This window comes from Agelaius phoeniceus, chromosome 3, assembly GCF_051311805.1.
Source record: "Agelaius phoeniceus isolate bAgePho1 chromosome 3, bAgePho1.hap1, whole genome shotgun sequence".
Taxonomy (NCBI): domain Eukaryota; kingdom Metazoa; phylum Chordata; class Aves; order Passeriformes; family Icteridae; genus Agelaius; species Agelaius phoeniceus.
The window spans coordinates 18,414,287-18,429,345 of record NC_135267.1 but is presented as its reverse complement, the minus strand read 5'-3'; the positions used below and the strand labels follow the sequence as shown (position 1 = coordinate 18,429,345).

General features: G+C 35.1%; 1 protein-coding gene across 14 annotated transcripts in view; it reads right to left on the bottom strand.

Annotated features, from left to right (window-relative positions):
• Positions 1 to 15,059, bottom strand: part of ADGRB3 (adhesion G protein-coupled receptor B3) — a 448,324-nt gene that overhangs the window by 223,763 nt on the left and 209,502 nt on the right. For all 14 annotated transcript variants that reach the window (XR_013181240.1, XM_077174780.1, XM_077174786.1 and 11 more), the window contains one exon: positions 5,419 to 5,613. Coding sequence is in view for 13 of the 14 variants with exons in the window: in XM_077174780.1 (XP_077030895.1) it covers positions 5,419 to 5,613 (195 nt within the window). In the remaining variant the exon portion in view is untranslated. The remainder of the gene's footprint in view (positions 1 to 5,418; positions 5,614 to 15,059) is intronic.

Sequence of the window (15,059 nt, the reverse complement as noted above, 5' to 3'; positions counted from 1 at the left end):
TAAGGTTTAAGTAAGAAGCAACTTTAACTCACTATTAATGAAAGTACAAAGGGTTCAACTGCACAATGACTAAAACTAGAAAGGAAAAAACTTCCAACATTAGTCTGTGGTGGGTATGCTTGAAAAGACATTTATTTCAAACTAGAGATATCACCAACATTTCAGCTGTCTCACAACTATATAAGTAAAACATTTTAGGATGCAAAATTGAAGAAAACTTGTGAAAAATATTTTTTATAATAACATTTTACCAGTCTAACCTGGTCCCAATACTAAGCACCTGACAAGCAAGAGGATCTATCTTTGCCTAACCACTAGGAAGTTAACCATGCTAACTATAAAATTCACATGGATAGAAATTTCTTTAACTTGACCAAATTTACTCGAGAGGTGACTGAAATTTTGCTGAATTTGGACAAAATAATCCTGTTCATTAATGAGGCTACAACTCTTCTCTCACTGAGGTCACTAGCAAAATATCCACAAGTTTCAGTAACACACAAACTTCATGAAAAGAAACAAAATGGCTCAGCAAGCTCCTATGAAAATTTAAGTAAGCATTTGGACAAGATGGGAATTAATGATAGGACAATAAAGAAAAATGTTTTCATTATTTGATCCAATTCACAGCAATACTAAAGAATTTCCAGTCAAGTTAAGAAGAATAGATATAGTTACATACTGCTTATATACCTGGAATACATTTAATCCCTTTCAGACATTCCATAACAAAATAAACCACAATGCAAGGAGTTCCATTTGGTATTTGTTACAAAGGATTTGCCTGTTTAACCAGGTTGGCAAATCACAAATCTGTAAATGCAACTTCAGCTATGAAAAATGTATATCTTCACTGGTCCCCCAAGTAAAATAAATTATATTGGTCAAAGCATGCCAGTTTCATGGCACTATAATCACACTTACTGTAGGGCATTGTAATTTGGTAAAGACTTCTGCTAGGTAGAGTTTGCCTTATGAAAGATTTTGCCTGAAGGAAAACACTTTTCCAAACATGGTAGTTCTCAACTCTTCCAGTGTAATACTGTAGAAATGCAGTGGATGGAAATTTTAACTTTAACTTATTAGGGCATTGGTAGCAATCTAGCAGCAGCTGCATGGAACTCAGTGTGGGATAATTTATCATACTAGAGAGTTATTCTGAAGGTAGTTTTTCGTTACACTGCAGACACTGATTCCCCTGTAGTCTAAGCCTTAATTGCAAAAGTATCCATGTCTGTCTAATGAGATCTATCTGAGAGTTGCCTAGATTGCATGAAGAGCATTCAGGAGTTTGAAATGTTTCTTGCAGATGATATATTACATGGCTTTTCTAATAATATTATGTATTAGTTAAATTTTATATTTATTTTAGTTACAGAAAGAATTAAAATTACCAATAATTGACAGAAATATATGTGGAAAAGTTTATAAATAATGCTAGACTCAGACACAAACAAAAGATGAGCAATAAATTGCCTAATATATATTTTTGCACTTGCCAAAGAAGTATAAATTAGGTGTATGAACTTAGTAATACAAATATATTTCTTCTTGGGATCTTTTTTTCTCTATTTCTAATCTTGGTTGGTGCCATATTTATGGTAGCACTGGAGGGTGAGATGTGTGCAGGTTTTACAGTCCAAGTGATTTTTCAAAGCAATGCCAGTGCTTTGTGAATTAAACGGAGATGAGCAAATGGATTTGCTGCTTCAATAATGAATAGATATGAGATGTATTTAAAAAATGTGACAGGGGAGGAAGGGTTAAAAAGTCTTTGTCCTACTTTGACTACTCTCTTGTTTATTGCATTAATCATGAAAGAAACAGCGTTCTCCTTTAGTAAAATGATTGACAGGTGTGAAGGCTAAATTTTAGAAGCATTATGGATGTGATCTGAGGGAATTACTGCAGTAAACACTGGACCTCCCTGTAGAATCAAGCTTCTTTCTTTCATAGCCAGGCTTGCATATTACTGAACTGGTCACTATAGAAAGTGTTGGGACAGCCAGAACCAAATTTTGAAGTCCTTTATTTTTGCCCTTTTATTTTTGATGATCATGCCAGTTACAGCTGGGAATGGACAACGATGTTTTCCTCATTTAATTTCCTTCCTTTCAATTTTTTCTACTGTAATACAATGTCTGCAGTTCTCTGTTCCAGTCCAAATTCTTTGACCCTCTCTGCAGGCATAAAGCTGTCAGAAATCCTTTTATACAGTTAGAGAAGAATTCCTCCCTAGGAGGAATTAATGGATAGCCTTAAGTCACCTCCACTTTTGGACTTCAGCATAGTGAATATGTGTGTGGGAGGGGGAAGGTGGAGGGAAAAAGGATTGGACAATCCTGTTAAACCCTGACTCACAGCAATAGTCCCTATGGCTAATATAAAAGGGATTAGACTGCTCTAACTTCTTTGGGGAGAAACCTTTCTTCCTGTTGGTTGCTGCATCAGGGGATTGTAGAACTTGCTTTGCCATTCTGTCCTGAAATGCAGTTACTTTCCTGCCATCCTGTCCTTAGAAGGAAGTTCAAGCACTTTCAGACCAGTTCTGGATAATATTTCAAAATGTTGCTTTCATTTTGCTTATTTAAAATTTGTATTTTCTTCCTGGTAGAATCATTCTCACCTAAGTGCAGTGTCCATCTCATAGCCTCAGTGAACCTGCAGAGGGTATTTTAAAGAATTCCTATATTAAATGAAAAACCTTGCTTACAGAAGAATTGAATGACTTGTCTTGCAATCTTCTGCTACTGTACTGATATTCTCAGTCACTGATGTAAGACACTTTCTTGTTCAACTGTGTCATAAATGTTTATTTTTGTTCCTGACATTGTATGTTCAAGTGTGCATAGATACTGTTGCAAAAAACAGTTAAAAGATGCAAAATAAAAGGAGTCATGTAATAAATACCTTGGCACTAAATATGCATACCTTAAAACTTTATTTTGCTCTTGGAATTGTCTGCCTAAACAAGAGACATTTTCAATGCAGCACATCAGGCAGCAGCACCTTCATTTTTGAGAATTAGCTGGAAATTTTCAAATTTTATCTCATTTTTCTGTTCATTCATTTTGTTATGGAGTCTCTGAATCACAAATCTTGCACTATTCATGAATATTAATACTTAATATAAAACAGATATTGTAGTCATTTGAAGGACCATCTAGATGGATGGAGTGTATAAGAAACAAATATATTTAGACATATATACTTTTTCTTTCTCAGTCATAAATCAAGTGTTGTTTTTGTATGGATCTTAAAAAAAAGCCTGTTGTCTATAATTCATCATAACCTACTTTTCCATCATCACACAAAATGATAAATTATGGCTTTTAGGGATTTTAAACCTCATTCATGCATTTCTGATAATTTCTTAAAAACAAAAATACATCAAATAAATTCTACTCTTTATCTAGTTAAAGTATAGAATGGAATTAGAACATCACACAGAGCTTCTACATAAAGAAGACTTTTCATGCAATTTTAATTTTTACCTTTTTGTCACTCACTTTGATGATGAGCTAGGAAGTATGAAAGTATGTCCTAATGAAAATAAAAAATAAATACAATACTCCAGAGTATGGCAGAATATGACATATGTTTACATATGGAAAAATCCATGTTTCTCAGAAATTTATAGTAAATTTTAAACTTTTGCTACTGAGCCAGGATTTCACTATCATCAGAAGTCAGTAAAAGGAACCTTTCTTAATATATCCCCTGGGCCAAACACATATTTTAGTCTGATTTCACTTACTTTCCTGAATACTGTCCACTGTTTGTTTTTTTTTTTTAATTTTACCTTAGCTTGATGTTTGTTCTTTTTTCTTTTTCTTTTCTTTTTTGATACTTTTATTTTTTCTGACTTGGAATTTGAGTGTCTTTTTAAACTGGGATTAAAGAACTCTTTGTATTTAGGCATGCAAATACTGAAATACAGTTATTTTTCTTTGGTTTGAGAAATCCTTCAGAATATGGCTTACCAATTGTTATATTTTTAATTTCTTAATTTCTACATTACTTATTAAAATTCTTAAAAAAATATTTAATAACATTGGCAAGTTATGCCTGAGGACTATTAGAATTTTGGAAACAGCTCTACATTGCAGAATGAAGCAAAACTTTTGGCACTATCATCAGTGGGAAAAGAATCAAATTCTCTCTAACATATGTAAACTGCAAATGACCTGATCTGCTAGGCCAATGGACAAAATCACTCAAGATTTCACTCAATTTTAATAAAGAGTTTTTAGTGCCTGTGAACCACAAAGAAGTCACATTGGGCTAACAGACTCTTGACTGCATGAAAATTTTCAGTGTATTACATCGTGCTTAATAGTAAAACTATTACTGAACAGATACTGACTCTCAAAAAAAAAAAAAATTTCTCAGTAAACATACTTTTTGAAAAGATTTGTTTTAAAAAAATACTTTCAGCTGGCTACAGGCCAACACAAGATATGTCCGTTTTACTGTGGAACTTAATTGTTCTTTGTGCACAGAAAAACTAGAAAAGTGAAAATATAATAGCAAGTCTTGAAAAATAAACTGTGAAAAAATGTCTTTTCCAACATATCTCCCTTCATCTGCATGATTCTATTCTGAATTGTATTTATAATTTATGCTTACCTTTACACAGATACATATACATGACCTGCATTAATAACTTCATTTGTAATTTATGAATGATCATTAATCTCTCTTTTTCATAAATATTATACACATCTGCCTTCTTAGTATTCTTTGTCAGTAGTCTACAATCTTTGAAAACTGTCTAAAATTTTCAGATATAAGATGAAAACAATATCTTTATCCAGAAGTCCTAAGTAAGAGTTGTCCAGCCCATTATGTAGAAATAATTATATTTGTTTTAGCTCTGACAGAATTTTATTTGTCCTCTTGCACAAGAAGACTTAATCTAACATGTAAAATAGAAAATTTATATAAAATGCCCTGTCCATCACTTCTGTGCACTTTTAATAAGCTTCATTTATCTGAAATGAAGAATCAATGCCAGAATTACATAACAATGTGGTTGGATTTTGAACTGAAATGAACTAGTTTAGAACTGAAATGAACTGGAACAAAGAACACTAGCAAAATGCTTAGTGCCAAAAATTACCAACACCACCTATCAATTGATAGAAACCTTGAAAGACAAAGATACTGAAATGCTACAAAGAAAGCATTTTACATTTTTCACCTGCTGCATTGGTTTGGATATTTGTCTTATTAAATGTAGCTGAGTCTTCTTCCAATTTTACACTTGGATCTTAGTTTTATGTGAAGAATGCTGATGTCTATCATGTGGAAGACTTTTGTTTCCTCTGTGGGCAAACCAGTTGCCATGCAGTATACTGCAATATGCAGACATAAACTCCATCAACTGAAAAATTACCTTTACAATGTTTCTCTTACCTGCACCCCATCAGATGCAGGGATATAACTTGCTCTTTTAAAGGTGTCTGTAACATTTCTGAGAATTTCCACAGAAATTAGAAGGTCCCCAGCATAAAAGTTTTTCCTCTGCGTTAAATCCAATAGTGTCTTGGTTACTTGGGACATGCCATCACCAGCCAACATCCTCTGACCCTTGGCAAGATGCTCTTTAATCTGTACCAAAAGGAAAAAAAAAAACCAACCTATTATCAGAACCTACTTTACTGAGAAAAATGTATGATAAATTCTAAACACAGCCAAAACATTACATGTTAAAACCAGTTAAAAAAAAAAAAAAGTGCCATTAAAGATAAGACAAAGTAGTAGTCTACAGTGATAGAAATATTATTTTTATCAGAGCATCATTGATTTTATACCAAAAGCTTCTGAATTTGTTGTGGTTCACACATTTGCTTCTTGAAACTCCATGGGCTGGACTGCAGCTTTAATTTGTTGTCATGATGCAGCAAGGAACTGCCCTTCCTCAGAAGAACATCTGTACAGCCACAGCTGCCCCTCATTTAACAACTGAGACCTCTGAAAGGAATAAATGCTAAGGCAGTACTTGTTATAATCTGATTTACTATAGGAGAGTAGACCTTTCACCTCTGCCAGCCCAGCTTGGCTAGTCAGTGCAAGAGAGGTGGTTTAGTTGGAAGCTGGTTATGGTGCTCTCTTCTGTAGCAGTAGCACAAAGGTGTTAACTTGGAACAATCCTGTTTGCTTTTTCCAGGAAATGCAAGTTTAATTATTACTAGCTCCTGTGTATCAGCCAAAAGAGCATACTTTAGCAGGAGCTCTTCCAGCCAATGTGTTCAGGGCTAGTGATCCAAAACAAATATGCTAGAAGTACCCTCCTGATTAGAACCTGAACTTGTGCATCTGGTTAATTCTAAAAGCTGACTCAGCATCCCAGGAAGATCCATAGAGTATCACAAAGACAGGACAAGGCCAGACAAGGCTAAAAGAAAGAGCATATGGATTAAACAACCTATTTTTAAATATACCTTATAATTTAAGTATAAAAGCACAAGTTCTTCTGAATTCAAAAACTAGAATATCATAGAATCATAAAATATCCTGAGTTTGAAGGTTTTTAGCTAAAGATAATTAGCCAAGACAGACCTTATTCTAAGCAGGAGGGCTGAAAATACTATGAAACTGGAAAAAAAAAAGTCATGATCCTTAAAAATGTATCTTCAATTGCTTTTTAACTTGCCTTATTACTGACATATGGAGGGAAAAATTACTAATGTAAGATACAGTTGAACTAGATGATACTGAAAGTCTCTTCCAACCTTGATGATTCGGTGATAACAGGGTGGTGATGTAGAAGGTAAAAATGTAAAAATACTTGTTGCCACTTCCAGATCTCCCCAGACACTTTGTGTCAATATGCAGGCCTTCATTATAAAAAAGTAATGCAACACTATGTAATAAAACTGTTCAAAAGGGTCCAAAGTAACTCCCTTGAAAGCAACTCAAAAAATGCAATCATCCTCTGATACTAATTCTAAGCAGGGTAGGGTTTTTTTCGCGCTGTTGGTTCATATTTTGGTTACATTCTCAACCACTCATCAGATAAACTACATATATGTCACACAGCTGGGGCTGGGCAAAGTGGCTGCCTCAGGATTGCTCCATGGAGGAAGCTCTTAAATAATCTTTAAGAGCAGCTGGGGATTTTTATGGACCACCAGTGCCTTGACAAAATCCTAGAAATACTGAAGACCTGGGAGAATACTTGCCTGCTGTATCATGGACAGGGAGTGAATCTATGCTATAGCATGAGTACAGAGGTACAAGTTAATAGTATTATTAATATTTAGAAAAAAAAAATCAGTGATAACTGATTGGTTTGTTTAACAAATATTTCAGCAGAAATACCTCCCTTAGTCTTCAGAATCCTGCAATACCTAATCAGGCAAGAAGCTTGCTTGCAGAAATAATTTAATGCAGTTTCTATTCCTTTTAGAAGATTTTGGACATAATTGTGTAGGAAAATAATACTGAATAAAAAGGTGTGAGAATTTAGGAAGGAAATTAATTTCAGTAAATTCAGGAATCTGATATTGTACACATAACATTATGAACTACTTTCTTGGGAACAAGTAAAAGCAAACATGAACTTGATTTGTGCATTTTTGCTGAGAAAATTTTCTTGTGAAATGTTGCCATTTGTCTGCTCACACATTGTGTCTCAGTAGCAAGTGAAAAGAGCATCAGCCAGCACAGTAACACTGAAGAGTAGAACTTTTGCTGTAACTCATACACCTGTTCCTTGCACCAGAACATATTTCCAGATTTTGAGGATTAACAATACTGAATGTACCTTTAGTCAAGCTCAAAAGACATAAAAGATAGTCCATATAGCTGAACTCCCAAATCTAACGTGTGCCTCAGAACGGCCTGTGGGAAAGGCATCACACAACTTGAAGGCAGGGTTTAAGAGAGAAAAAAGATGTTCTTTTAATATCAGTAATAACAGCAATTGATCAGTCCTCATAAAAACTGCTGTCCTGTTACATCTGTATAAACACTGGTAGGAAGGCTGTTGAACTATTCAGCAAGTTATTTTGTAGTGCATTATTTTGTTTCCTTCTGCTTCATCTGTATGTTCACCTCCCATTTGTTTTTCGTGCTCCTGCAGGGCTTTAAGTTCACATTTTAAAGATGCCAGGGGCTAAGTTGTTGATGGTTTTGGGACATACGAAGCCTGCAGAAGTCTTGGCTCAGCTGATTTAGGAATGCAAATTATAAATTGAAATTATCCTACTTTTGACAAGTTTTAATACTTTCAAACAAGTAAGGCTCTGTTTTTTTTGCAGATCTCTAAGAGCAGAAGCGGGAGCTGTGGTATGGCCTTTAGTGCTTTCAGGAAGACATTTTGGTTGCTCTTAGGACACAATGATAAAAAAGGTCTAGCAAGTGCCCACAGTGTCACAGGACTAAGTTATTACACTTGCTTCAAAAGCAGCCAGGGTTGTGATGAAGTTGTTTCAAGTATATCAAAATTTACTGGCTCTTAAAAACTACAACTCAGTTTGGAACTCTTTTTTTGTTAAATTACATACCCAGAAAGCTTGATTTCCCAGCTCAAGGATCCTTTCTCCCTCATACACACCCCTCATACACAGCTCCAAGAGCACCTTTCTTTTCATCCTCTCATACTCCAACATGGAGGTCCTTTTTCCCAATCCCTAGCTACCTCTCCAGACCCACAGTGCTTCAAGTTAGACTAGCAGCATATCCTTACAAACAGCACAGCAAAACAGAAGGTTGTAATGCGTTTAGCTAAGAAAAAAGGTGAAAATTAGAGTTAATAAAGAGAACTTTTTTCTAAGACCAGCAAGCAATGTGCAGGGAAAAATTAACAGCCCCCTTATTATCTGTTTATTATGTAATGTATTTTCTTGTTGTAAGACAGCTTACAACTCCTAAACACAACTTTAAAATCACAGGCCATTCAATCAGTTGATGTAAACTGACACAATACCATTAAAGCCACTGAAGATGTTCAGATTAGTATAAGTCGAAGGCAGTGAATTATTGCACAGCTATCACAATAATCTTTCTGTATGAAAATACAGAATATTCTCATCAGTAGTTAGTACAACATCTTTCTCACCATACTGCTTATTTTCTGTGCTATGGTCACTGTGATATTATGCACTGCCCAAGAAATCTATTTTGGTCACCACTCCAGGCCCTGTGTGAAGGTCATTTTTTAGTGGTCCTACAGGCAGGCTCATTAAAAATAAAGTTTATGAGCCGAGAGATAGTGAAATGAAGCAGCTGTTAAGCTGACACTTCAGTTGTCAGCCCAGCCACTATCAGCCTGCACTGTGTGGCTGCATACTTGAAAAATTACTGAAATGTTTAAGTGGACTTTGACTCAGGGTCCAGCTGCCTTTTTGCCCCGATTTATCAGAAAGTATGATATAATAAAAATGCCTATCTACAAAGTCAGATCTCCTAGGCTGTTGGCATTGGAGTACAATTTATTACCGCATAGTAATTACTGCAGACTTAACAGCTAGATGTAGTTTAAAAAGACAGAAAACAATGAACCCTCCAGAAACCTATAAAAGACTGAAAAGTATCATTAATTTGAAGAGTAACTAAACCACTAACCATTTTTCATTATTTTTTAAGATGATGTTGGATTCATGGCCAGGTATTACTAATGATGTCATTAACACATTTTATGGAAGGGGGAACTATAAGAACCCAAATCAGTAAGCCCTACAAAGAAGCGAGAAAAGATCATTGGAAATAAAAATATATCCTGAAATTCCTCATAATCTGCAAATCACTTTGCTTCAGAACTCAAGACTAATATTTTGTAAAATATAGTGCTCTTTAGATATAGAAATTGTAAGAATATTCACACCACACCTGTAATATGATGTCATTGTAAGAAAGTTGTTCGTATTTGACAAAATCTTCATTACAGGCTGTTTTTTTCTGATAGTCAATAGACAATCCTTTAACTGCTTGGCACAGAACTTTATTTTCCCTCAATATAATAAATTATTTACACTCTGTTTGTCTATTTTCAGGCTGTTTCAGTGTTTGAGAATATAATTTCATCCATCTTTTAAAAGAAACAGAGTAAGGTCTAAAGATAGGGCTATGCATCTTCAGGTATGCATTCAAATATTTATAACCTAATGTCATGCAAGAGATGTTTTCTATATATTCAGTATTTTATGAAGGAAGTGCCTCAAGCAATACAAAGTAATTTTCCACTTTTTCATCAGTGAAATTAGTTAGTAGTCTCAATTTCAGTCATGATAATACACTATTAAATAAACATTTTGTGCAAAGAAGAAGGCAATCATATATTCCCTTTGTGTGCAGCAGTAAAGGGAAAAAGTAATTTGTATACATTATGTCAGGGAAGATTAAGGATATAAATTAAGAAAAACTTTACAACTGCAAAGGAAATTATGTACAGTTTACCTGAACACACTATGCAGACTTCCATACTGGAGGCCTTGATAAAAGCCTAGGAAAAAAAGCTACAACAACACAAGCATAGCTGATTCTGATAGGACACAAGTTTGGGCTGGATGGTCTCATGAATTTCCTTTCAGTTCTGTAACTCTGTAACACATCCCTACAAATGTTCCGAAACTAAAGCCTCCTATAACTTATCCCATCCAGAAAAGTCAAAGTTTAAGGAGTGCCCTGAAATTGAACTTCAGCCTACCTGCATTCATACACTCATGGTGTGCAATCTTCTGAACCAAGTTTTTGCAGAAACTGTGCATCAATCTGTGCCTCTGTGCACTCAGCTGAAACCACTACAACTTAATGCTTTAGGGAACTTATTTAAAATGTATATAGATGGAAAAAAAATTAGGATCACTTCATTATATTGAAACAGTCATGCCACTGTCATATACTTCCAAATATTTTTAAGCAAAATTTTCCCTGAAATAGGGATTTGGTTTTAGAGAAAAGAAGGTGGATTATTTACACAGAATCCTTTGCTGTCTTAGAAATTAATCTCAGGCAAACTGAATATCTGCACAGATGAAATTGCATGTGCTCTTCCATATGTGATCAGGTTTATAGAAGAATCTTTGAAAAAAAATCTAGTATGTGTGGAGGTCAAAAATGTTTTTAGAAGAGTGTGAACAGCTCAGAGGAATGCTCCACTGTTTCTGTATCTTTTTTTCCTCTGTCCTCTTTTACAGGAAGACTCCTACTATGCTATTCAAGAGATTTTTTACCACTTTAGCCCATTACATAATTCCTTTTTTTAATCAACATCATCATCCTCATATTCATCATCATCAATATTTTCAATTCAAATCCTTGAGCTATTATCACTAAATAGGTAACAGAAAGTAATTACACATTTTCAGTATTTTGATTTGTGCATGGATCCAACAAAACATTTTAATGGATATTTTATATAAATAAGACTGCTCTCAGTAGAATAACAAATGAGTCTCAGGATTAGGACTGAATAATAACTGAACAGATCACTTTTTTCTTGTATTCATTTTTATGTTTGTTGACCAAGGCTAGTATTATTATTTTATTAAGCATTGCTCTTAAATGTTCCAATTATCTGTGATTAAATCCTGCTCACGTTGGCATGTTGTGTGAGAGATCTTGTTGTTGTTACTGTTGTTTCTGGTTTTAACCAGAGGGCATGCCTTAAAGATTTGTGTTACCTATGTATAATGCAACCTGACAAGAGCAAGAGTTGAGAGGAAAAAGAGAATGACGACTCTGAGAGGGTTGTTTTCATTTTATGACAGACATAACATTGCTTGGGGTAAAATCTCCTGGTTCTCCATAGTGACTGAATGGCTGAAGCTACAGGTCACAAAAGGATGTACTACAAATGAGCTGTCTCTCATTTTTTATGCTACATGGTCATCCTTGTAAGTATATGTCCCTAAACCATAAAGCTCTGATAAATGCTTAAACTGAAATGCTTATTTGATTCTAACCAATTTCTATACGTATATCATTTTGCCTCCATACAGTCATTTCTATGACGCTCACTTTTATTTGCAAGAATAACCAAAAAGTTCTTTTCAAGGAAATTATCATTATTTGGGAGTCCTAATCTCTGCATGGGCATGCAGCATAAAGTAATGGGAAAGAGAAAAATCCTTTGACCCTCATGTACTTAATAAACCATATTGAGGATTGCAGCAAATGAAGTAGTGAACAAAAAGCAAGGGAATAATTGTAGGTGTAAGATGTTGTGACCATTTCTTTGTCTCCTGCTGCCAAGCCAAACTCTTGCAGTCATTTCGCAGTCATTGCCACAGTCAATTGGAGTGGAGGTTCCAGCAGTTCTGGTAGACTTTAAGGGAAAATTAGATGAAATTTTTCTTTACCAAGCTCTTAAATGGCTTTCTGTTGTTTTACCTCTGGCCATACCTTAGTGAAGTTCATCTGTGGCTGCAGTATTGGTTGGTTGGTTGGGATTATCAATGTGATCAGGGAACACTCAGTTGCTCACTACTGCAGAAGACACAGCAGCAGCAGCAAACACAGGAGCACATTTAATTTAACACACTTATTAATCTTTGGTAAATGTGTATGTTCCAGATATGGAAAAAAATATTATGGACCCTGAAATGATAGTGGGGACTTTTAATTTAACAAATGGGATTGGTTGGCTATTAAAAAACAGATATTCAAAAGCAGAAAGGATGAAAAGGAACTCCTGAGGTTGAATTAAGTTATGATGTGCTTGTGTAGAAAAGTAGACAAATGTTTTCTCCTACTGTATAGTGTCTCTAAGACTGAGGTGCATGTACATGTTGACAAGATCACAGAATCATAGAGTTATTTATTATTTAGAATTGTTTAGGTTGGAAAGGACCTTTAGTATAACTGAGTCCAACTGTTATTTCAGCACTAAACCACGTCCCCAGGTGCCACATCTATATGTATTTTAAATACCTCCAGGGTTTGGAGGTTGACAATCTTTTCCAGGAAGAACTTTTCCTAATATCTAGTCTGAAGTTTCCCTGGTGCAACTTGTGGTCATTTACTCTTATCCTGTCACTTGTTGCCTGGGAGAAGAGACCTTCTTTCAGGTAGCTGTAGAGTGCCCTCACCATCAAGTCAACAGTGACTAGCTTTTTTTCCCTTAACTTTTTATCTTCTTCTGTGTAAAATGGGAAAATGTTAGTGAGGCAGGAGAAAACTGTTGCCTGCACTATCTCTTGATCAGTTGCTCTCTGATGAGATAAAAGTTTGTCATTCTCCAGACAAGATAACAGAAATGACAAAACAGAGCTGCAAATTCTGGCCTTGCAAGGGAATCAAGGAAAGGAAAGCAGATCATATATTGGCACCCCTGCCTACCAAAATCTGTGAAGGTGAAGAGGAATAGCTGGCATATACCAATATAAGTATAGACTGAGGAAGAAGAAAAATGTTGTTTTTGAGGCATCTGCATTCAAATGTATAAAACTAAGCCTGGCTGCTTTGCTCTGTGGCTATATGAAAAGAAATGAAGCACTAAACTAGCAAAAAAAAAGGAGCTGTAAATTTTTTAGTAGGAAGCCTTTCATTCCTCAGAGTACAGCAGTCATTTCAGTGAGAAGTATATGGACAGGCTGGTATGCTGCCCTTGTAATATAATTTGGAAAAACAAAATCATCTCTAATGAGCTGCAGCTGAGCAAATCATCATTCACCTCAAAGCTCTTTTTATCAAATTATATTTTAGCCAAGCACTTGCAAAATTGTGAATAACACTGCTGTGGAAAAAGTTGAAACAAAATTATAGTATGAGCAGAAGCAGCAGAAATGCATTTTTATGGCTATATTATTAGTTTGGTATGTAAAGATTCACCTGCATAAGTTCCCATGCTCCTCTGTAAGTGCTAATATTTTGACATCAATGTGGTAATTCATATGTAGATTTTTACTTCCTAACTCCCAAGAGTTAAGAGATATTTTACTTTTTTTGACTTTCTGATAAAAAGCAGCCCATTTTGCAAGAATGCATGCATGTTATATTAGTTGTTATATCACCAAAAGCGGAACTGTGTTCTGGGACCCCCAACATAAGAAGGGCATAGACCTGTTGGAGTGAGTCCAGAGAAGGGCTATGGAGATGATCAGAGAGGTAGAGAACCAGTTCTATGAGGAATGGCTGAGAGAGTTGGGATTATTCAGCTGGGGAGAAGGCTCTAGAAAGATCTTATAGTAACCTTCCAGTACCTTTTTACAAGAACATGTAGTGACAGGACAAGTGGGAACAGCTTCAAACTGTTCAAAGGGTAGATTTAGATTAGATATTAGGGAGAAATTCTTTACTGTGAGGCATTGGAACAAGTTGCCTGGAGAAGGTGTGGATTCCCTGTCCCTGGAGGTGTTCAAGGCCAGGTTGGATGGGGCTTTGAAGGGCCTGATCTTCTGAAATGCACCTTTCCTATGGCAAGGGGAATGGAACTAGATGTTTTTTAAGATCCTTTTCAACCCAAGCCATTCTATGATTCTATTAAAATACTGCCTTACTTTTATCACAGAAACTAAATATAAATTTCATCATCTAGGCTTGAAAACTGCGCTACACAGGTTTATAAACAAAACTATACTTTATAAAAGGGTCTGTATTAGCAGAGATTTTCTAATACTGTGGGAGATGTCTTTCAGGAGCAAAGTTTCTTGATAACAGGTTTAGTCTTCATCATCCTTATTTATGAGTGTAGTTCAAATCTCTTCCAAACTAGAGCATGCAAAAGACATGTAGAGGAAAATTCACTTTAGGCAAAAGGGCTATTTCAGTGTGTAGTAAGACAATAATACATTACTAATACTTTTGAAAGCCGATTCCTCACAAATTTTTTTCTTTTTTTGGTAATTCAATAAATCCTATTCCTTAGTTTGAGTGCATAACAGAGGAGAAAAAAGAAATAACCTGTGTATTCAAGTATTTCCTCAATTTTCACAAAATCAATTTCTAAAGCTCCACGGTAAGATTTTATGTATTAATGGTTTTCGTTAAAAATGACAGAAAAGCATCAATATTCAATTCCTAGAAAGCTCATAAAATGTGAAATCTCATTGCTCTTCCACACCTAACTACTTGAATCTCATTTTAATTTTTTTCATTAGTCCCCATTCAAG